This window comes from Diachasma alloeum, unplaced genomic scaffold (genome assembly GCF_001412515.2).
Source record: "Diachasma alloeum isolate Michigan unplaced genomic scaffold, Dall2.0 Dall_scaffold_00325, whole genome shotgun sequence".
Classification (NCBI taxonomy): domain Eukaryota; kingdom Metazoa; phylum Arthropoda; class Insecta; order Hymenoptera; family Braconidae; genus Diachasma; species Diachasma alloeum.
In genome coordinates this window covers 332,502-356,226 of record NW_021680464.1, presented here as the reverse complement: position 1 = coordinate 356,226, position 23,725 = coordinate 332,502, and the positions used below count along the sequence as shown (strand labels likewise).

The 23,725-nt window shown below is 36.7% G+C and overlaps 3 protein-coding genes across 3 annotated transcripts; all 3 read left to right on the top strand.

The window, feature by feature from the left end:
• Window positions 1–849: 849 nt before the first annotated feature.
• Window positions 850–5,402, top strand: LOC107040181 (transcription initiation factor IIB). Its single transcript, XM_015260135.1, has 6 exons — window positions 850–932; window positions 1,387–1,497; window positions 2,267–2,453; window positions 2,832–3,302; window positions 3,924–4,112; window positions 4,764–5,402. Exons 1-5 carry the CDS (start codon window positions 916–918, stop codon window positions 4,083–4,085), a joined length of 948 nt encoding a protein of 315 aa, XP_015115621.1. The 5' UTR covers window positions 850–915; the 3' UTR covers window positions 4,086–4,112; window positions 4,764–5,402.
• Window positions 5,403–6,633: 1,231 nt separating this feature from the next.
• Window positions 6,634–11,625, top strand: LOC107040185. The gene is made up of 3 exons (XM_015260140.1): window positions 6,634–6,899; window positions 8,206–8,871; window positions 9,911–11,625. The coding sequence occupies exons 2-3, from the start codon at window positions 8,226–8,228 to the stop codon at window positions 11,413–11,415; spliced, it is 2,151 nt and encodes a 716-aa protein (XP_015115626.1). The 5' UTR covers window positions 6,634–6,899; window positions 8,206–8,225; the 3' UTR covers window positions 11,416–11,625.
• A 1,929-nt stretch (window positions 11,626–13,554) lies between these two features.
• LOC107040190 (protein spaetzle 5) lies at window positions 13,555–23,003 on the top strand. Its single transcript, XM_015260144.1, has 7 exons — window positions 13,555–13,632; window positions 15,998–16,164; window positions 20,468–20,557; window positions 20,626–20,775; window positions 20,850–20,957; window positions 21,773–22,015; window positions 22,710–23,003. Exons 1-7 carry the CDS (start codon window positions 13,579–13,581, stop codon window positions 22,879–22,881), a joined length of 984 nt encoding a protein of 327 aa, XP_015115630.1. The 5' UTR covers window positions 13,555–13,578; the 3' UTR covers window positions 22,882–23,003.
• Window positions 23,004–23,725: the final 722 nt, after the last annotated feature.

Sequence of the window (23,725 nt, the reverse complement as noted above, 5' to 3'; positions counted from 1 at the left end):
AAATACTTTTGAGAGTTCTGGATAGCCCGTCGCTTGAATCATCGGAATCAACGTTCACTCGGCGGAAAAATTCGATTTTGGCCAAAGTCGACTTTCCCCCTGAAAAAATTCAAGGCCTGACACTTTGGTCCCGGGTGAAAAAAAATATATTTTTCACTTTTTCCAAATACTTTTGAGAGTTCTGGATAGCCCGTCACTTGAGTTATCGGAATCAACTCATGGATGATCGAATATACTGAATTTCTCAATGAGTTCCATATAACCCGTCATTTTTCGATACCAAATAAATACCCATTTCACTTTTTTCGAATAGTTTTGAGAGTTCTGGATAGCCCGTCTTGAATATTAATGAGGGAAGATGGAATAAAATGTGTATGTACTGATTTGATTCGAATGTTTTGGTGATCCCCGTTTGCTCCCATCGCTAGTGGGTAGGGTAAGCTACCCAGGAGATGGACACTGCCCTATAGCTGGACGAGCTACTTTTGGATAGGAAATTACGCAAAAAAATACTGAAATGTGAATTGGTGCTTTGAATTTTCACTAACTGTTGTGATTCTTAACCCCTGAGTGACGATTTTTTTTCGATCAATTTTTTTTTCAATTGTTAAAAAAATAAACGTCCATTTACTGGGCGCTTTTCTTAGGCGTCCATCTACTGGGCAGTTTACCCCAGCACATTAATTTTTTAAGGGACCCGCTGCCGATTATCATGTATTTTTCTCTCTGTGTATGCAAATTTTTTCGTGCGTGTAACGGAAAGTACAGATTCGAGATTCATACATTCGTGATCGTCCCGCCAGTGGAACGTCACCCGAGTCCACCCGAAGTAGCGCCAAATCTCTCAAGGTAAAAGTGTCAGTGCCAGTGGCTTTATTTATACACACGAAAATCCAAGTGACAAATACATGAAAGATGGCCAGTATGTCAAGGTGAATTACAATAATTTCCTACTTCCTGATTAAACTATCGTTGATTAGAAATCATTACGTCAGTAAAAAAACAGAATAAATGAATTGGAAGGCATGAAAGCATACCGGGGATCGACAATAGCCCCTGGGAAGAGGTTAAAGACACATTCCAGTGGCGCAATACTTTGACGCGCCATCTCAAAGGCTAGTTTCCTTCTCAGTAAAATTAAAGTACCAAAAATGCAAATTCTGGGAGTTCTCCATGTCCTCCCCTTGTTTATTCCATGATATCTTCTCCCATTAAATGCTTTCTTTTCCCAAAAATATTTCCTCCGTTAGACAAAAGGATTTGGTCTAGGTTATGTTTGTTTTTTTTTATCAATTTCTAATATGAAAATTGAGGAAATATCTTGGAGTAGGTAGGACCATGAGTTAGTGACAATTCTTGATTTTCTGATTTTGCTGTGTTCTAAAGGATCGATGGGGACAGAGTATGTTGCTACGCACATCCAGATGCTCCTCTGATAGAGGATTACAGAGCAGGGGATCAGATCTGCTCCGAGTGTGGCCTAGTTGTCGGTGACAGGTATTTCATTGAAGTATTTATTTGGTTATAGGGGAGAATGGGGGAATATGGAGCTTTACTTTTTTTCAATGTCCACAACTCAGAAACAAATTTATCAATTGAACTCAGCTTACGCGCATTGCAAAAAGAATTTAATTTTTCAGGAATAAAAATTTTTCCATTTCATTAATAGTTCAATGAGTTATGAACATTTAAAGAAAATCGAAAGTATCTATATTGTCATACCCTCACCTCTGCCACGTATGCCTTATTCGATTTTATACAATCGTGTATGAAATTTTTTAGTACAGGAACGTCATAATAATTCGGGTTTTGAAACAATAAAATAACTCTTCTCAATGCTGCAATTGTGAGCAATCAAATAGCCTTTCAAAGCTGAAAAAATATCTTCAATAATAAAAAATAGAAATAAAAGAAAATCTAATGTAAATATAAACCAAAGGGAAAAAGAAGTGGTAAATAATTCCTAAAACTATATTGCCTGTCCAGGTAGACTAATGATATAAAGAATAAAATCGTGAATTATATTAATTTACATGTTGGTATATTTATTTAAACAAATCACGAAATGTTCAATGAGAAAATTAATTGATGAATGATTCGTCGCACAATATCCATAACTCTCCGTAATGCTAATGATATAAAGCATAAAATCGTAAAATGAAATTCATAAAAAATGCAATCATTTAGACACAAACGTCCTTCTCTGGATTTCCCGAGATATTACGTAGGCCTGAGAACATCGTTAATCGAGCGATATTTTTCTCAGAGTTATCGATGTTGGATCAGAGTGGAGGACATTCAGTAACGAGAAGTCCGGGGTGGATCCATCTCGGGTGGGAGGCCCTGAGAATCCTCTGTTCAGTGGAAATGATCTGTCCACTATGATTGGTCCTGGCACTGGTGCTGCTTCCTTCGATGCTTTTGGCAGTGCTAAATATCAAAATCGACGTACTGTAAGTCGTTTTTTATTCAGACGACAATCGTCTCTACTTGACCATGAGTTGTGGGTGGATGCGTTTGAAGACAAGGGAGATTGAGTTGACTTCCATTCAAGTCCTAATGCTCAGCTAAAAATGTTGAAGAGGATTCCAACGAAAAAGAAAATAGTGAAACTGGATCTTTTCAATTTAAGGATGAATCATCCTTCATCTGAATAGATCAAAATTATTTATTTAATAGCAAATATTCTTTTATTACGGATTGTCATTATTTGTCTCATTTTTCTATGCAAATACCTCTGCTGTCTCATAGAATTGTCATTTAATTCCTCTTTTTTGACCCAAAATTAATGGAATTGAACAGAATAAGTGAAATGGAATAATTATCCACAGATGAACAGTTCTGACAGAGCCCTGAACAACGCTGTCCGTGAGATAACAGCCATGGCAGATCGCATAAACCTTCCAAAAACAATCGTGGATCGTGCGAATAATCTCTTCAAGCAGGTGCACGATGGAAAAAATTTGAAAGGTCGTTCTAACGACGCTATTGCCTCAGCCTGTCTGTACATAGCCTGTCGTCAGGAAGGAGTACCCCGCACCTTCAAGGAGATCGTGGCTGTCAGTAAAATCAGTAAAAAGGAGATTGGAAGATGCTTCAAGCTCATCCTGAAGGCCCTCAAGACCAGTGTGGATCTCATTTCAACCGGTGACTTCATGTCAAGATTCTGCGCCAATCTGGGGCTTCCTAACATGGTACAAAGGGCTGCAACGCATATCGCCAGGAAGGCTGTGGAAATTGATATAGTGCCTGGCAGGTCACCCATTTCGGTCACTGCTGCTGCCATTTACATGGCTTCGCAGGTATAGAAATTTGTGAATATACGGAAAATTCAGTGGGTACACTGAGATAAAAACAGCAGAGCTTTCAATCAATTCGTACTCGTGCCAAAAAATCGTTTGTTAAAAATGATCAAAAAAGGATTTTGAGATTGAAAATTTTTAGTGCAAAAATAGATTTCTTTTCAGAGAAATTTTATTCTCTGTGCAAGCAAGAAATGTAATTTCTAGTACTAGTTCTTCGTTGTTCGATGCTCCCATACGTATTTTGCTCCCGGCAAATGCTCGTTTTATACGAAACGAGGGATAGTAGTTTGTTGTTTCGACAATTCACTATTCACAGACAAAAAATGAATTCTTAAATGAAATAATAATAATGATATGACAGCAATGTTATAAAAGATGTTCTTATCCCGAAAATGCACCGTCTTGTGTGAATGATCCACGTCTTGAGCTAAGTATTTCGTTGTTGTTGAAAACAGAGCAATTATTCATGTTTGAAATTCAAATTCGAACCAAAAATTTTTTGGTAATTTTCAACTAACGAATTAGTTGGTCTAAACAAGACTTGTTTGAGAACTTGTTCGTTTTTCTCTAGATGTAAATGCTCAGACGTTAATTTCTGGATTTTGGGAATTCTTTCAGGCTTCTGAGGAGAAGAGATCGCAGAAGGACATCGGTGATGTTGCTGGCGTGGCTGATGTCACAATCAGACAAGCCTACAAACTCATGTATCCACATGCCGCTAAACTCTTCCCCGAGGACTTCAAATTCGCAACACCGATTGATCAGTTGCCACAGATGTAAAAAAATTGTTGCTGAAATTATCCTTTAGTAAGTATCACAATAAGTAACGGAAATTTTGAAGTAGTAAAATCAAAATGTAAAAGCAGTATTAGCGATCATCATTAATGCAGAAGATTTGAATAACATTTATGAGCTAAATCAGAGAGAAAAAGTAAAATTTCGTGTTAAAAATGGAAATTAATGTGGGTCTCATCCTTTTGTCAAATAATTTATGTCATGGAGCAAGTGAGGAATAAAACATGAACTCTTCTACTTCCTCAAATTCATCAACGATTAATGATTACTCTCTTGAGTATTTTAATTTTTCTTGCCACACTCAACGACTCAATTAGAGTTTGTTCATAATACTTTGAGGCTGTTTGTGTACCACTGAAAAAATTCCGATGAAAATATGAAAAATACTGATTGCATAGCTTTACTTCTATAAAAAAAATGAAAGTTTAAAACTCGTAACAAAATTTAATGGATTCTCATGGATAATACGAAAAACAGTAGATTTCTGCTTCAATATTGATGATGAATATCTGTATTTTGTTCAGATATAACGAGAAAATATATCGGATTTTCCAAAATTACATTCTAAATACATGAGAAAACACATTTAAAAAAATACTAGGGGCAGACAGCCCTTGATGCATTGAAGGACACTTATTAATACTTTTTCATTTATTTTTTCAGCTTACATTCCCGGTCAACTCAAAAACCAGCGGATTCTAGAAAAATTAAGCCTTAATTCGGGAAATGGTTGTCATTATTATTATTAGACTGAATAAAAAAATGGATGTTAATTTAAAAGCCGAAAATTGCGAGATGATAACGTGAAAATGTGAGGAATTTGGTATGAGATCGACTATCGGCTCTTCTTGTTATCTTAAAACGCCGATTGAAGTATAAACAGTTGAAGAAATCCACAACTAAACTCAGTAAACGATAAACTTCTAGTTATCATTTTTTAAGATTTCTCCATTTATTTTTAAAATATCATGAAGAACTCCATCTATTCATAAAATATCATAAAGAACCAAAAAAATTCACTCTTTACTTTACTTTTAGTACTATCACCTTAACCATTAACTTTCATTGACGGTGAATGGGTTTATAATAGATTAGTTTAATTATTTTTCTTTTATTATCTCTTCGTTCTAAGTACAAATCATTATCACGTGTGAAGTTTTCCATTGATATGATTATAAATGTTTATGAAAGATGGTATTTTGTCATTGGAGTACAATCGATATTGTATTTTTATTATTGTATGAAAATGAGAAATTGTAAAGAAGCAATAAATATTGCATAATTTGAATTGTATACCTGAAATTGTGTTCATTTTCTTGAATTAATCATTTAACCCGTGGGTGATGGACGGAGACGAATTGAAGGATGTTTACACATTTTCTACAAGTCAAAATTTTTCATGTTTGGAAGTAAATCTTTTTTTGTGTGATGAAATGCACAGACTTGAATTAGGTGACAATTTTATTTTAACAAAATTGAATGACCATTCTGACAAGATAATAATTCTCCAGTGAAAAATCTGGGCACAATGCAGATAAATAACGAATGAGTTTCAATAATTCAGGCAATTTCATTTATTTCATTTCCTGATAATCTGAAGTTCGATCGAAACGGTCACAAAAGTGAAGGAAATAACTGGAGTCGTCATTGAGAAGAAACATCCACAATTTTAATTCAAAACTATCTTTCGTTTTCTCGTATCTGAAAGTGAAACTTTAACACTAAATGTCAATTTATCAACGTTGTCCTCAAATCAAATTTCTTTATGCTAAAAAAAGAGGTTTTGCCTGATAAGGAACAGGTCGCATCTCCTTAAAGATGTAAGTTTACTAGCTGTAATAAACTGAATGAGCATCTCGACAAGTTAATAATTCAGTTGTGAAAAGTCTAAGAAAAATGCAGATAAATAATAAATAAAGGTCAATAATCAACTGAATTTTGTTCATTTCATTCCCAGATGATTAAACTAAAATGATAGTTTGGAACCGTTACGAAAATGAAAAGAATAAATCTCCAAAAAACATGTGAAATGAGAATCATATTGTTCCAGTTTCTAGCAACTCAAGAAAAAATACATGAGAAATCAACCTGTCAACATCTCCAAATAAAACTCCTTGTGAAAAAAAAAGTTTCTGTCTGACCTAAGACAACAGAATTCACTTCGTTGATGATTTTAGGAAACTAATCTCAATAATTCCTTCAAAACCGAGTGAACATTTCGACAAAAAGATGATCCACTAGCAAAAAATCTGAGGAAAAATCCAGATGAATAGCGAAAAAACTGCGATTTTTGCCGATTTCATTCTTCAAGAATAAATCTTCAATCGAAATCGTTTAAAAAAAGGAGGAAATGAATCTTCTCCTCCCAAAAAAATGTCTCGCCTACTCGTCATTACAGACAACATCCACATGAAATGCGAATCCCAATTTTTCGGTTTTTCGTACCTCAACTGAAACCACAACACGAAAAGTCAATTCTGTTTATCCTCACAATAACAACACCAGTCCCGCCTTCAGTACTAGATAGCTCAGTGTCCACTCGTGACGTACTGTTAATTCTCACGTGTTTATCAACGGCAATTGACAGTTGAATTAAACAACAACAATAGTTCAACTGTGCGGCAACGAATGTTTATTGTTTATTCACAAGTGACGTTGTTCAGTACTACTCCTCAATCCAATCGAATCGCACGATAAACATAGGTGCTGGCGACAACGGATAGAATTAAAAAAATCGCAATGGGAAACCGTATTTCCCTCGGAAAACTCAACAAATTCCATCGACAATTGTCCGATACTGTGAGTAATTTCAATGGATTTACTTCAACAACGATCCAGCATTTACTCGATAAAATTACCTATTACACACAATGCGGTTCCTCCATTTTTTGACACATTTGGTCACGCACGAAGAAATTTAATAGAAAAAACTAGCGAATGCGCACTGGATTCTAATGCGAATTCGCTAGTAAATAATAAAATCCATTGGATTTCTATTCAACTCTATTAGTTTTTGGCCGATTCTATTGGAATGTTCAATAGGAAATATTCTGTGGAAAAAGTCAATAGAATTCGATTTTTCTATAGAACTTATTATATTGAAATATTTTCTATAGAATTTCCACGGCTCAAGTTTTTTTCAATCTATTTTTCTTTTCTCTTCATCAAGAAAATCAAACAAAAAATGGGAAAATTTGAGCCGAGGAAATTGTATAGAAACCATCTCAATAGAATAAAGTGAATAGAAAAATCTAATTCTATAGAATATTCTCGTCCTGTTTGTTTTTCAAAAGAGAGGGACTCCACACTGAGAGAAAAACAGCAGAGTCACGAAACAAGTCTTACTTGTGCCAAATAAATCATTCGTTAAAAATGATCGAAAAATAATTTTTTTGAACATTTTTATTACAAAATTAGATTTAGTCTTGTCAAAAAAATTTTATTCTCTGTGCAAGCAAGAAATGTAATTTCTAGCACTACTTCTTGTTTTTAGATGCTGCCATGCGTATTTTGCTCCCGGGAAATGCTCGTTTTATATGAAATCGTCCTTTCGGCGATTCAATAATCACAGACAAGAATTTAATTCTCAAATGAAATAATAATACTGATATGACGCAAATCTTGTAATTTTGGAATAAAATACTTCCTGATATACTTCCCGGAATGAAAGATATTTTTATCCTAAAAAGTCATCGTCTTGCATGAATGATCCGTCTCTTGAGCCAAATATTTCGTTGTTGTTAAAAACAGAACACACATCAAAAACGAATATCTGAATTTGAAACATGAATTGAGATGTTAGGTACCTCTTCGTCTGAAATTCCGATAAATTTTCATATATTCAGACGTTTTTTAGCGTCTGAAAAATGTCTCCAAAGGCTGTGTAAAATTCAGACATTCGTTTTTGCTGTACACTTATTATTATTCATGTTTGAGACTTTCCAATTCGAGCCAAACAATTATTTTTTTGGTAATTTTAAACTAACGATTTTGTTAGCCCAACCAAGACTTGTTTGAAAGCTTTTCGTTTTTCTCTCAGTGCATTGTGTGTCATAGGTAATTGCGTCGGCCAAAATTCTGTGATGAGACGATATCATTTCCGCAGATAAAGGAGTGATTGGCGTCATGCCACCAGACCTCTGTGGCTCCAATGAATATGAAGCTCAAAACATCAGATACAGATTTAACCCCTGGAACTACTGGTACAGAAATAAAACCCGATTCTTTCACTCATATCTGTCATTCAATCCTCATTTCCCCTGCGTCTCCCGAGAGATTCGCGAGAAGTGGCTGGTGAATTTGACCGAGGAATACATCCCAGATGACGTCCTAGACGTCGCCTGCCTGGGAAAAAAATTCGGAGTTCCAATAATCCGTAGGAAAGACGTCCCAGTGCACAATATCATAGCGACACTGGAATCCAACATGAATTTGTTCGAGAAAGATCAGCAGGACGAGGTTCGCACGATCTGTGTGGACGTGATCTCGAATTTCATGAGGCAGGAGAGACCCCCGAGGTATCCAGAGTTGATGGAGAAAATAAAATCAGCTAGAGAGTTCAAGAAGTCTCATCCAGAAATTCTTTTTCTCAAAGCTGACAAGGGCAACATCACTGTGGCTGTTAATAGGGAACAGTACATTTCGAAAATGTCGGCTTTACTGGGGGATTCGACGACTTACACGGTCATTCAAGATGATCCTACCCCTAAGATTCAGAGGAGAGTTAATAGACTAGTCCTGGAGTGGTACACGAATGATTTCATAACTGAAGGTGAGGAATTCGAACTCGAGAATTAGTTCGAAAAAGTATTTAATTCATGAGTTATATTCTGTAAGGATTTTATGATTTGATTTTTTTTTAATGTTTGAACTTGATTTTTCATTTTGAGCCATTGGAAATCGTTTAAAAATAGGATTGAAAATTTTTGTTTTTTTTGTAAATATAATTGAGAATAATTGATAATTTTCAGAATTTTCCAATGAGAATGACAAAAATTCAGTAAAAAGCTCCGACAATTCATGCAAATAAACTTCTAGATATTCTGCAATGATTTCATTATTTCAATTTTTTAAGCTCTAAAATTGATTTTTTTTTGCAAAATCCCTCTCAATAAGTAGTAATCATTTGAATTTTCAATTGAGCGAATACAAGAACTCAGCAAATTTATCCCAACAAATGTCAATGAGAGAAATTTCAATAGAACGATTTCTATAGGAATTAAAATAGCAATCCAACTGAGCCAATTATTCTTCCAGCCAATTGTATCGAACGATTTCATACCTGAAGATGAGAAACTTGGATCTCAAAATTACTTTGAAAAATCACGATTCATGAGCCAATATGTTTTTAGTTTAACGATGTACAACTAATTGCCGATTTTTCTTCTTTTTCGTTAAAATTCTCCCCAATAATTATTAACCCTTCAAATATATTCAATTGCAAAAAAGATGGAATGTATCAATAAGGGATGAAAAAATTCAGTGAAAAGCTCAGAAAACTGTAACAGAAATTTAATATGCGTAGAAAATAGCTATTTGACTCTTGGGATTATATCACTCGCCTTCAGTTCGTGCTATAAACCTCACACGAGGCAAAAAATACTGTTCCCATGAGTATCGAATTATATTTTCCATCACACTATGTGGAATTGGGACGTTTTAGGCAGACGAAGCGTGTCTAAAAAGTTACTTTTTCGCACAGAATGATGAAAATAATTTTTCTTCACAACGTCTGTCAACGCCGTGTTTCTCTTTCGCATGAACCTCCTTGCACACACCAACTAATTTCCCTTCCTAATTTCATTTCGAAGCTGACAAACACAGACTTTGGTCAAGAAACGGAAACATAGCGTTATCCTACGGACAGCCAAAGATTCACAAGAAGAATGTCCCCTACAGGATGATCGTCTCCTTCACGGGGACCCCCACCTACAGCATCGCCAAATACATACAGAAGATTTTAACCGATTGCCTGAAGGAAGAGGTGAATCTCACCATGAATAAAACATCAATTACAAACAGTCTCACCCTAGTCCGACAAATCAGGAGTCTGAATCTCCCCGAGGACTTTGCGATGATCTCGATGGACGCTGTATCACTGTTCACGAATATTCCAATTCGCCTCGTGATTGCAGGTATCAAAAAGCGATGGGAGTTGATTCGAAAATACACGAAGATAAGTCAAGATCTGTTCATCGAGGCTGTCTCGCTCTGCTTCAACGCCTCAGCATTTCAGTTCAACAATGTGAAGTATCAACAGGTTTTTGGAGCTGCCATGGGCTCTCCGTTGTCCCCAATCATTGCTGAAATTGTTCTCCAGGATTTGGAGAATTTCTGCATGAAGAGATTAGATTTTCCAGTCTATTTTTACACGAGGTACGTCGACGATGTCCTGGCTTTCGTTCCCAAGGACAAAATCAACTCGATTCTGTGCTGCTTTAATTCGTACCACAAACGTCTTCAGTTCACGCTGGAGAGGGAGGAGAACTGCAGGATAAATTTTCTGGAGGTCACTCTTATCAGAAGCAAGAGGAAAATTGATGTTGATTGGTACCGGAAGCCGACGTCTTCTGGGAGGTACTTAAATTACTATTCTCATCACACCAAGGGACACAAGATCTCAACTATTTGTAATTTAGTGGATCGAGCGATTTTACTCTCGAATGTTGAGTTTCATTTGAAAAATTTGGTTTTTATCAAGTGGTCTCTGATTGAGAATGGGTATCCCGAGAGGTTGATCTTGAAAACAGTGAGCAGACGTCAATCGCTCCTGCTTTATCCCAAGCATTATCACTCGGAGGAATTTTTCAAGTTAAGGAGGCTGAAGGAGGATAGACGGGTGACTCTGCCCTACGTCCAGGGCCTCTCGGAGAATCTTCAGTCGAATCTGAAGAAGTTTAAGGTTTCGCTGAGCTTTAGGACTGATAGCAATCTTCGCTGGCTCTTCACTGGACACAAGGACAAATTACGACGTGAGCAACAGGTGAATACTGTTTACAAAATTTCGTGCTTGGAGTGCAGGTTCATCTTCATCGAGCACACGAAGCGGCCGTTGGGAGTCAGAATGAAGGAGCATTATCAGAGTCTTCGACAGCCGCACAGCTTTCAAGTGTCTAATCGATTGACCGAGCATGCTTTTCGGTACGTCCATGACTTCGATTTCGAAAGGGTTGAGGTACTCGCTGTTGAGAGTAATTACAAGAAGAGAGAATTGTTGTCGCTTATTTTTAATGAGGCGGAGTTCCCGGAGGCTGATGAGTCTGTCGATAGAATTTCTCATATCAGTAATATTTATTCGAGTCTGTTCCGTTCATGAATGGAATTATTTTGTATGTGTTGATTTGTGATATTTAATGTACAGTTGAATATAATAATTTATATTGAAGGTTGTTTATCAATTATTTTGATTTTTGTTGTTGATGAACGGGAGATGAAGGGGACAATGGAGAGATTTTGTTTTCTAAATTTTTAGAATTTTGTTAAACTCAGTTTTGAGCGTTGAAATAAATTATTGTCGAGACGAAAATTGTGTCGTTATTGTTAAAAAATATTCATCTCGAATGAGTTTCGGCTCTTTGGAATTTTTTATACTCGTATATAGCATATCAAATATAACAGTTTATATTGAGAAAGAACGAGAGAAGGTTTCCTTCTGTGAATTTTCACAATCTATAAAACTCAGTTCTTAGCAATGAAGAATAAATTATCCTCAAGAGTAACTGTATCATCATCATTCAAACATATTCCTCTCTAATAATCCCTCCACATTAGCACACATAAACTAATTGCAACACACATTGCAATTACTCGAGAAAAAAAAATGATATATAATAAAACAGTCCTTGGCAGTTGTGCCACTATCCACACCAACATCTCTATTGTACAGTATGTGGCATTGAAATACGTTTGCGTGCAGCTGTCGCGCGTATTCATCCAGCTTTGTAACACGATAATGTCACAAAACTTTAATTCCGCGTAAGTATATAAAATCATTAAGAACGTTGTAAATCTGTCGTGACAGTCGATCCCACGACCGGTTGCGCATCAATAGCAGTTTTTGCGCTATTCCGTCGAGTTATCTGATGTCATTTGTGCATGTGGCGTGTCGTGACTGATCTTGTGAATTGAAGAAAAAATATTTTTAATTATTTTTAGCTGTTTCAATCATTTTTCGAAGCAATGAAATCAGAAAATCGTCTGACGTCTGGATTTCAATTGGATTTCACACAGAGAAACGAGAGGTTTTGATTTTTAGGGACGTCACTGATTTTCAGGAATGATCCTGATTATTAGTGATTTTTATCATTGAAATTTGGTGACAGATTATTAAAAATTAGCGGTGAGTTCCTAAAAGTCAGTGACATTACTCTGAGAATTAGTAATGATGGCTCTTGCAATCAGTGATAATGTCACTGACAATTGGCGACAAAATGAGTAAATTTCAGAATTTACACTTACTAAATTTCGCAATCGGGAATCGTTAATAATTAAGGATAAATTCCTGAAAATCAGTGCGCTATTCAGTCGAGTTATCTAATGTCATTTGTGCATGTGGCGTGTCGTGACTGATCTTGTGAATTGAACAGAAAATATATTCAACTATTTTTAACTGTTTCAACCGTTTTTCGAAACAACGAAAACAGAAAATCGTTTGAAGGCTAGATTTCAAGTTGATTTCACACAGTGATAACAAAAGTTTAGATTGTCAGGAATGATCCTGATCATTACTGATTTTTATCACTGAAATTTGGTGATGGACTCCTCAAAATTAGAGATGAATACCTGAAAGTCAGTGACTTATTACATTACTCTGAAAATGAGTATCGATGTCGCTTGAAATCACTGACAATGTCACTGAAAATTGGTGACAGAATTTCAGAATTCTGCACAGGTAACATGTCCCTGAAAATCAAAGCGTTTGTTTCCCGTACATTTTTCCATATTCAAAAAACGTTTTAGAAACTAAAAAATCAGATCCGTGTGGCCTTATTCCCCTAAATCAGTATTCAAGTGCTACTTTAGGGCATTAAGAAAAAAACCATAATTCTTTTTCGTTTAGTACCCGGCGTTTGTACAGTGAAAGTGGTATTTCCGTTGGAAGCCCCACCTCCCACGACTGGAACTCGTGCACCTCGTGTGTATGTGTGACGTTTTTTCTGTTGTTGAATTCGAGCCACACGCGAGATATCCACGGGGAATCAAATCGTCCTCAGCTCCGGACACGGAAGCACGTCATTCCACTCATTGGCGGCGATTTTGAACAGCAGAAGCGGTGACACCGCAAAGATGAAATCGTTTCCGTATCAGTTGTCCTCGGAGAAACTATGAAAACTGGATCGAGTGTTTTTTCAAAGTGAATAAGTGCTCGGGGGGTTGAGTCGGGGTGAATGTGGTTTTTTCCGCTGATGTGAACAGACGAAAAAACAGACGTCTTCTAAAAGCTGGGGTTTTACGGTATTTTGTGCCAGTGATTTCATGAATGATTGATTGTACTAGCGAAATAATGAGACTGCTCGTTCAACTTCTACTTCTGGTAAGAATAAATAAAAATACTCAAGTGATTATTGACGAATGAGTGGAACTGCGATGGCATTTGAGAGTAACGGGAAAGTTATGGTAATTTGTGGATATGTTTTATCACTCGCGTCGGGTTCGAGCTGCTTCTCAGCCTGCGGTGAGCAAATAATTTGAAACTTGTCGAATGAATCATGGAAAATTGTGCGTGTTTGTGGATTATCATAGTGGAGTCGTGGGTGATGTGAGGTTTTTTGTTTGGATAGGCCTTTAGGCTGTTATATCGGTATGAAAAAACTTCATTCATCCGTGATCTCACCTCGCCTATTGTAACACTTCTCAGCCGCCTTGATCTTAATATCAATTCACTCGTGATTTTTTAGAGTTGACGGTCTAATTTTTTGCAGCGTTCTCTGGTTTTTTCATCGGTGAGGTGATTCAGGGTATTTAGCCGAAATAATCGAACTGAATCCGGGTTGAGTCATTGGGGATTTTACTACTGCTCGCAGGCGAGGATAAAGTCTTTTGAAATGGGGAAATAATTGATAATTAGCGGAGAGGTGAAGCAAAAACTGGTAGACAGTGCGGCTGGTTGCTGTGGGCTGGATAGAACAGGGGGAACCAAACAAATGAGGAGATATTTCACGAGAATATTTAAGAGAAAAACATTTTAATGTTCAGGGACATGTCAATGGTTTTCAGGAATTAATCCCCAATTATTGGGGATTCGTAATTGTGAAATACAATGAATGCAGAAGTGATAATTTTCAGGAGAGTGACAGTAATTACGATTGGGCGACGAGGAGAGAGGGGGGGGGGGGGAATGATGAAATTTCAGATTTTACTGAAAATTCAATGAAATCCGAAAATTTTGTGTAGCATTAAGATGATAATTACTGAACGTATTTGGATTTTCAATGAAAACATGAATATTCAATGTAAAATTACACTGAATTTTCAATTAATTGAGAATTCAACAATATATTTACCGAAATTTGACTGATTTAGATTTATTTTCAGGGAATGAATGAACTGATATTAATATTTCGCATTGAATTTTCCTTGAAATTTCAGTGGAACTGAAATGTGATAAAAATTTCCAATAAGTGTACCGGAAATTTCAGCCGAAAATTATTAACAGTGTAGTGCCACTGATATTCAGGGACCCATCTCCAATTTTTAGGAATCTATCCCCAAATACGAGTGATAAAAATTACTGTGATAGATTCCCGAAAAAATAGAAACTTTTTTCTGCAGTTTTTCCGCGCAATTTGATCAGTTTTCAATTGTTAAGATTGATAACTGATTAAAACAATCTGAAACAAATTTAATACCAGAAAATTTTCAATACTGTAGTGTAATTCCTCGAGTAAAAGTGTAGGAAGTAAAAGAAAATTCTTACACTGAAAGAAAAAATTAGCTCTGTCGAAAAACTATACGAAGGAAATTTATTGTGATCATTAAAAATATCCCTAGAAGAATTCGAGCTGTTGGCAGGAAAAAATATAATCCATTGTACGACGAACATTCGATCTGATAGAACTCCATATGTTTATGGCATAGAAAGATTATATTCACAAAGAAAGAATATTTTTTTCCCAAAAAAAAAATTGTCCCCTCGAAATTATTTAGTTTTGCCAATAACATTAGTCAGTTTTCGGCAAGAAAATTGTAGTTTCCTCTTGAAATTATCATTTGTTCCATGGAAATTATAAGTATTTATTGGACAAAGATATACACTACTCAATAACATTCACTTGATAAAACCAGAGCCTCATATAATTCTCTGTAGAACGAATGTATTTACACACGACAAAAAATCTCTCCAGGAGACCTTAATTTTTCGGCAGAACAAATTTTTCTCCCAGTGCATCACTATCCATAAATCCAACATCAAATCTCAAGAACATTTATAATTCGCTTTATAAATCTCATTCCGCGAAGAACAGAAAGATAGAAAAGAAAGTTTATCGCCTCAGCTTTGACACAGGGTTGATGACTCAATGATCGGACAATCGCACATTGGAATTCCCTCGCTCAATTCACTATTCCGCGCGAAGTCGCGATGTAGACTAATTAGAACTGATAGAGCCGTAAATATCCGACTCAAACCAGCTCTTAATTCTCCTAATTGATAGGCAACACTTGAAATTGGACTGTGAGACAAAATTAATCTGGGACTTTTGATCGCCAGTCAATCAATGTGGACGCTGGAAAAGCCTTAATGACAGTAATCCCGTCGAGTCAAATTGCCGAGTGGAAACTCTTTAATTTACTGGGCTACCATTAGTAGTCGTAATGACGAAGTAGGGGGATTTTACTTGGAATTTCTGCTTAGTCGAGTGGATGTTACTACGTTTGACTACTTTATTCCTCTTTTGCAGGTACTGGTGGTGGAGGGTTCATTGGGCGGTTGGCGCGAGCCTTGTGGCTCCTATGGATGCCCACATCAGCCTCGTTACGAGCCTTTCGTTCCTGCACCACCCGGTCACACGCCCCATTGCGCCAAGCCCGGGCAAACCTTCTGTGAAACACTTGAGCATTATCCAAAGTCAGTATTTACGTGATCATGGAGATATTATGAATTTCAAATGGCTCTGTTCCTGGAAACAGTTATGCATTGAGAATATTTTTAACTTCTATATTTTTTATTTATTTTTAACTGCCGAATTTTGCAAATAAACTGTGCTAAGAACATTTTGCACACAAATTAACTTTATTTGAATCAAATGAACGAGTTTATTCATTTCTTATCTCGTAATCGAGTTTCGCATTTTCATTCACATTAAATGAATAGTTTTTCAAACATGGAAAAATGTTTTCTCGATCTGAATAGAGACTTTTATGACCCAGAAATGAAATCATTGTTTAGACAGGGAAAAGAACGAATCTATTAATATTTAATATATTCTTTTATGTGAGGGGATTTGTTTGGAATGAGTGAATTATTTATTTCATGTACTTAAAACATTTTCATTGCCATACGCCTGTGAGTTTGTGATTTTTTAATTAGTATATTGTGTTAGTAGTGCGCAAAGTTCAAGGTGGTATGTAAATGAAATTTACTTTACGCGCTGGATTTTACGCACGTCGTGCGACAAACAAATACTTTACGCCCGCTAAACCGCTTCGAAAAGTGAACTTTTCAGACAGATATTACAAAAAAAATTGAAGAAACGAATAGAACAATTTCTAATCAAGAGTTTTATTTTATTAAAATAAATGCGCTATTTTCCTGGGTGTTCCATCCATCAATAGTATATTTCGATACGAATGCGTAAAAGTGGTTTTTGACCCGTAGTAGGAGGTGCGTACCGTTCGCCGAAGGCGAGTGATAGTCTCGCAAGGATCAAACAACATTTTTCTCACGAGCGTCGAACTCTATTTTTCATCGCAATACGAGATTTTACGCTCCGCATGCGTAAAATGACACTTTACACACATGTGTTGAAAGTTACATTTTAAATGTTGCAAAATTCATCGTTTTTTCAAGGTTCGGTGAAAAGAAAATGATGAATATTCGCGTTAATTTACTGAATCTCACTACATTTTTCATCAATTCCCAACCATATTAAATATTCTTATGAAAGATTATGTTCACTGTTGAAAATCATCAATTGCGAGTTCACAGATCTTCATTAAATATTAATCCTAATTCTTGAATGAAATAAAAGTCTTCTTGCAATTTTGAGAAGTTTCGGTGAAAAGTCGTTATTTTGTCTGGATAAATTATCAACCTCGAGATGACCAGAATCATTATGTTGACAATGTTCACAATCAATGTTGATTTAATCGATTACTAATCTATCGAGCGTAATCCCCTAGAATTTCGCAGTATTCCTAATAAAAAAATTCAAAAAATGCAATTTTTCGAGACCAATTCCATCGCCAGACCGATTTCACCGTAAAGAAACTCATAAATTTTGCTGTAGGAATCACTGTGATAATGATCCCAGACCAAATGACTCCATCATCTTTCTTCCGACAACTAATCGCCGATAAATGTCAGTGAAAGTACGACCTGCTTCTCCTCACTCTCGTCTCACAACACAAAAAACAATTCCCAGCAAGCGCAATTTTCAAAGAATCATGCAGAATGAAGACATAAAAATGATTAAACATTCAGGGAGCGTCAAGATTATTCTCAGCGAATGAAAAAACTCCGGCCCAACAAGGTGGAATTAGCAATGCGCAAAAATTTGACTCCCCTTTTTTCACCTTGTTTTTTATTTTATTTGTTTGTCGTTCGAACGTTGTACGCCGGTAACATAAAAATTGAGGAGCAAATAATGATGAAAATGAGGCTCAGGTGAATGTAGTACGTCGAGACAAATAGCCTGTAGGCGACACACTGAATAAATTTGAATTGAGCGTTAGAGGATTGACTTAATGGGACCTTAAAAAATATGTATATACGTATGTCTACAGGGGCAGCTTTCTGAATAAATGGGGATATGATGCGCTTGGAAGATGGCTTATATCTGAGTAACGGTCACGCGAATTAGAAAATATACTTAGGCGTGGATCATGAATTAAACATTTTGACAATGGTCTGATAGTGCGGGTCGAGTGGAGAAAGCTGGAAGTGGTTTATCTCGAGGAATGAGACGACCTGGACTGCTTGATAAGCGAGAATTCCTCACGATCATCTGTGAATTACCGTTGGTGACCTTCACAATGGACCTTGCTAATGCTAGACAGATGTTATGGCCCAGATAGTGGCCCTCCGATGAAGTCTTGTCCATTACTTCCTCAATTTTATAACGATTTCTTGCCTTCGTCGGGGATTCTTTTTTCTTTTGGAAAATTTTGAGATAAATTCCAAGGTCTGCTGGAATTCAAACGATTGTGTTCCTTGTTCAGTGATTGCACGTGAGAATATTTGATGGGATGGAACAGATTTACTTGAGGGAAATTAACCAACTTGATAGAAGAAATTTAATATCTTTCACAAAAATTAAATTTTGGTCGTGATCATCAGAAATATCCCGAGGAGAATTCGAACTGTTGGCAGGAAAAAATATAATCTGGTGTACGACAAGCATTTGATCTGAGAGAACTCCAGAGGTTTATACCATAGAAAGAATACATTGACGAGGAAAGAATATTTTTTCCCAAAAAAAAATTGAACGTTTTCTTAACGATATTCATATTTGTCTAATGGGGTNTTTAGAGGCCCTAGCACGCCATTTCTCGACCCGCTCTTTCATTTGAGCCCAAAAAAACATTCATATCTTGTCTGACATCGCTGCTACAAACTCGGGTTTTCAACTCGGGCCTTCAATTAAAAGCCCGAGTTGTAGACCCGAGTTTGTAAAAGCGATGTCAGACAAGATATGAATGTTTTTTTGCGCTCAAATGAAAGCGCGGGTCGAGAAATGGCGTGCTAGGGTCTCTAAAGATGGTTTTGAACCAGGGGAGACTCCTAAATCCCACTGGACAATGTTGTCACAACTCTGTTTTCCAACTGAACTGCCAGAGTTGAAAATCGGAGTTCATAGCAGAGTTGTCACACATGATGTAAATGAGAATCTACCGTGAATCCACGGTAAAATTTACCGTGGAGCGTGCGAATAGACACTGCCAAAAAAGTGTCCCCTCGAAATTATTTAGTTTTGCCAATAACACAGTTATCGGCAAAAAAATTGTAGTTTCTTCTTGAAATTATCACTTGTTCCATGGAAAGTAGCAGTGTTTATTGGACAAAGATATACACTACTCAATGACATTCACTTGATACAACCGGAGCCTCGTATAATTCTCTGCAGAACGAATGTATTTACCCGAAAGACGTATAAATGTCGCACGAGAACAATCACTACTACGAAAATTATCATATTATGGTTGAAACTTTCTTTTTTGTCCGCAAGTAAATTGATTCAATACGACCAAAAATCTCTTCAGAGGAACCTATAATTTTTCGGCAGACCTAATTTTTTTTCTCAGTGCGATTGATAATTTTATTTGACATTATTTAAATTGATCTAGTCCGTTGACAAACAAAAACAACATCATTCATAGTCGGATTTTCCGTTCAGTTTATCTCAGGATTTTCCTTCGTGCTTTGTTATTATTGCGCCTATTTCCGGATCTTTTCGTTCCTATCTCCAATTCTTTCTACTCTCCTCCGTGCTTTCTTCTCTTTATTATGAATACGTGCCTGGAGTTCACTCACTTTCTAAGTAAATGAATAACAAAGAAAGTTGTAGGAAAACTTTTTAGTATTTACTATTCAATTCAAAGTTACTATGTCAAGTCGTCACTTTCCGAAAATTCACCTTTCTCAATTATCATCTCTCAAAGTGAACGAAAGAAATTGAAATAAAAGTAGCACTTTTAAACACAAACAAGGATAAGCAACTATTTTCGAGAATCCCGAGTGAATGATCAATTTTTCGTGAACAAATTCATCAAAAAATAAAAAACATGAATCAAAAAAACCCTACTTTTTCATAAAATGCCATCGAATGAGTTCAAAAACACGAATTTCCCTTGAAATTGAAAGAGAATTGAGGCCCTAAAAACGCTCCAACGCTGACTGAAACCTCGAAATTTCTGAGAAAAGTTCCCTTTTCATCCATAGAAAGCCTAAAACCGGTCCACCTGGAATGAAAGTTGAAATGAAAGTTTCCGTCGATTCATCGAATTCAGAAAAATAGATTACGAATGCATTTTTATTAAAATAAACATTGCGTACGGCGATTATTCAACGCTCACATAATGATTGAGTTGAAAGCCGAGCGCTCTGAAAAGTGATAGTGTTTCCATTTCACTGGGCATCGAATTATTATATCAAATTGACTTATTCATTCTGTTCTGCATCACCAGCTCTGAGCCACTGACCTTTATTACAGGCAATTGATTAAATTCCTAGTGGACAAGTGCAGCTACGACTTCTCGTCAATCCTGAGGGACGAGTCTCACTACGGCTTCAACGTTTACAGGTAAATCCCCAGGTAATACTGGATCTCAATCGTTGAAATTGCATAAAGAGATAATCTCGTTCATGCAGAGGAAAGCCCGATTACAATCGCGGATACGTGTATCCGAGGCAGGAAGTACAGAAGTTTTACAGCCAACCGACTGTTCCGTCTTCGTACCCCATCGTCAGCCAGTCACCCGTGGTTTATGGTGCAGCCGCCAATGACAGTGGGCACGAGGGGTAAGAAATTCAGAGAAATTATGAGAAGTTTTCTAGGTCAGTGGAGGAGCTGAAGGTCTTTTTCTTACGCGTAGGTACGAGTATCGAGCGCCTGCTGATAATCAACACAATCCACTACTTCTGGATAATTTGACGCAGTATCAGGGAGGACAGACTTTTCCACCGGAATGGCTGACGAACAAGTGAGAATGACTTTTGTTGTTTTCAACGATTAGTGATACAGAGAACAAATAGCTATTTTCGTCGCAAGGCCGAAAAACACCTTTCTGACGAGTTTGAGGGTTGCAGACCGAAGCGAAGCCGAGGAATGCAATCAGACGAGTGATTCATTCGACTTTTTTTTAACGAACAGTGAAACAAAAGTTTTGATTTTGAGGGGCATGGGCAATTCCGCAGAAAACCGTTCAGTCGTTTTGCGCCATGTTTTCGATTTCTCTCAATTTTGAATATATTTAATTTTATAATATAATAGAACTTAATATATCATATTAAATAACAAAAAATTTCAATTTTCAGGAAGATGTTACTCACCGAGAAAATCAAGTTGTGAACGAATGTTCAATATCATTTTTTTCTTTTAAAATTCTCAACTTGAAAACAATAATAATAATAATATGATTTTCAATTCCCTCCGCCGCGAAACTGGGCTTTAAGAATAAACTCGAATAACATCGTTCATTTTACGATGTTTCTCCAATTGGTTTTCATTTTTTTTACGAAAAGATTTTTAGTATTTAGCAAAAAAAGTGCAGTCAAAAGAACGCGCCATTCAAAATTGTATTACTTTTCATAAAACAGTTCAATTAAAATCTGCAATTGTCATTAATTTCTTCATTACATTGTGAATTTCCAATGACAAAATTTCTTGAAATTGCAGTGAAGCTGTCACTTGATAAAAATTTTCCAGAATTGTCCCGGAAATTTCAGCCAAAAATTTTCGACCGTGCAATGTGCCATAAATATCACCCCATCAAATCAACTTCGTCACATGTTTCAGACACACAAGGCGAGAAACGACAATTCCAAATCGTTCCCACCGTGAGAATCCTTTCCTACCACCAAACAATCACAATCGTGCCAAGCGACAAGCGCCCTCCGAAGTGATATCCCTCTGCGAAACAAACTCCCAATACCTAATGCCCCGAGCAGCCCTGAACAATCGTGGCAACTGGATGTACGTTGTTAATCTACCCGAGACACGTGAAAAGTACTCGCAATTGGTGAAGACTGAAACATGCTCGTACGTTGGATTAATCAATTATAACTGAGTCCACAGTTGTGCTGTGGTAGTTACGTTTGATTGCACACTGAGAGAAATATCGTCGTAATATCACAAAACTCGCTGGCTATTCCTTGCGCCAAATATCTCATATCTTGAGGATAAATTTCTTGGAATAAGAATTCCGGATAATGTGTCAGACAATTTCAGATTTCGGTGAAGTGTTCATGACTTGAACATGAACATTTCATGATAATGTGAGAATTTCTTGTGGTTTTTTCGCGTCAGAAGATGAGAAAATGACGAAAAAATATTAAAAGCTTCGATTCAGTGAATCATGCATCAGAGACTTTCATATTGAATGAATAGAGAGTTTATGCAGAGGAAAACTTCCAGATATTAACAAAATATAACCGTCGCGTACACTCAATCGCTTTGAGTTCGAAGGGAAACAATATCTTCTGTTCCTTCTGTCAAACTATTCTTGTCTTTTAAGGAATATTATCCCATTTCGAAAAGAGACATCACCTTTTCATTCAGTAACTTCCTCCTTAGCCCGAAGAGCACCGATTTCTGGTCTGAAACCTCCCATAAATTGATCAAATATGTATGCGATCTTTTTTGCTCAAGAAATGATTTTTGTGATATGTGGATTTTCTTCTTAGTGTACGTTTGATTGGAAAAGTTTTGATTGAATCAATTCGTCTGTCAACAGAACGACAACGTGCAACGGTTTGTGCTCACTGCCCGAGGGCTATGTGAGTAGATGTGAGCAGCAGTATGTCCAGAAGCGATTGGTGGCACTCGAGGGCAGTGGCGATCGTCTCTACACCGATGTCTTCTGGTTTCCCCATGGATGTGCATGCCAAGTTGTCCAGAATTTTTAGTGCCAAAGAGTGTGGACTCAATTGTTAATTAAGATAATTAATCCTATAGTTTTTGAGAACACGCGGAGGAAAAAGTTGGAGAAAATTACCGGAAAAGTGCGAGACGAATAGTGAATTTTTCTCCGTTGGCCCGGGCAAATTACTGAACGTGAGGGTAATTCGTGTCGAAACTGTAAAATTTACACGGCATTCCGTCAAAAATTATCCCAGTGAACGTGAACGATTGCTCAATATTGCGTGAAATTTTTCTACAACGGAGAATGAATTTTTACCGAACACGTGTGGAAAATTTTACCGGACAAGATAATTGCTGCATCCATAGATGTGTTTTTTTACTTTAATACATGTTTTACATTTCGCTCCACGATTACCTTTCATACAGTAAAATTTGCCCCGATTTTCTAGGTAATTTTATCCAACTTTTCTCTCCGTATACAGACGCCACGTCTCCGGTATTCTCTTAATGTTCTGCATTGTTAGAAAAAAATTGAAATTTCATAGAGAGTTGACTAAGATTTTTCAGGAGAGTGACATTGAAGTCGATTTCGGGGGAAAAATCATGAATTTTCAGATTTCGGGGGTGCGAAGTCCCCAAATTTACGTAATCGGGAAACCCCTATTCTTATGCCGACGGTTGGACTGAGAAAAAGAGGAACAGATGTAGAAAATCTGTCTGTTTCAATCCTCTCGTGCCTCCCGTGGGCCTACCGCGCATTCTTGCCGCGCAGAGGAGCCCATATACTACTTACACACGCTTAAACTTCTAATAGTGGGGGAAGTCAACTTCCCCAATTGAAATCTTAGAGAAGCGAAAGCATAATAGTGTAGGGAGTATCCACTGTAG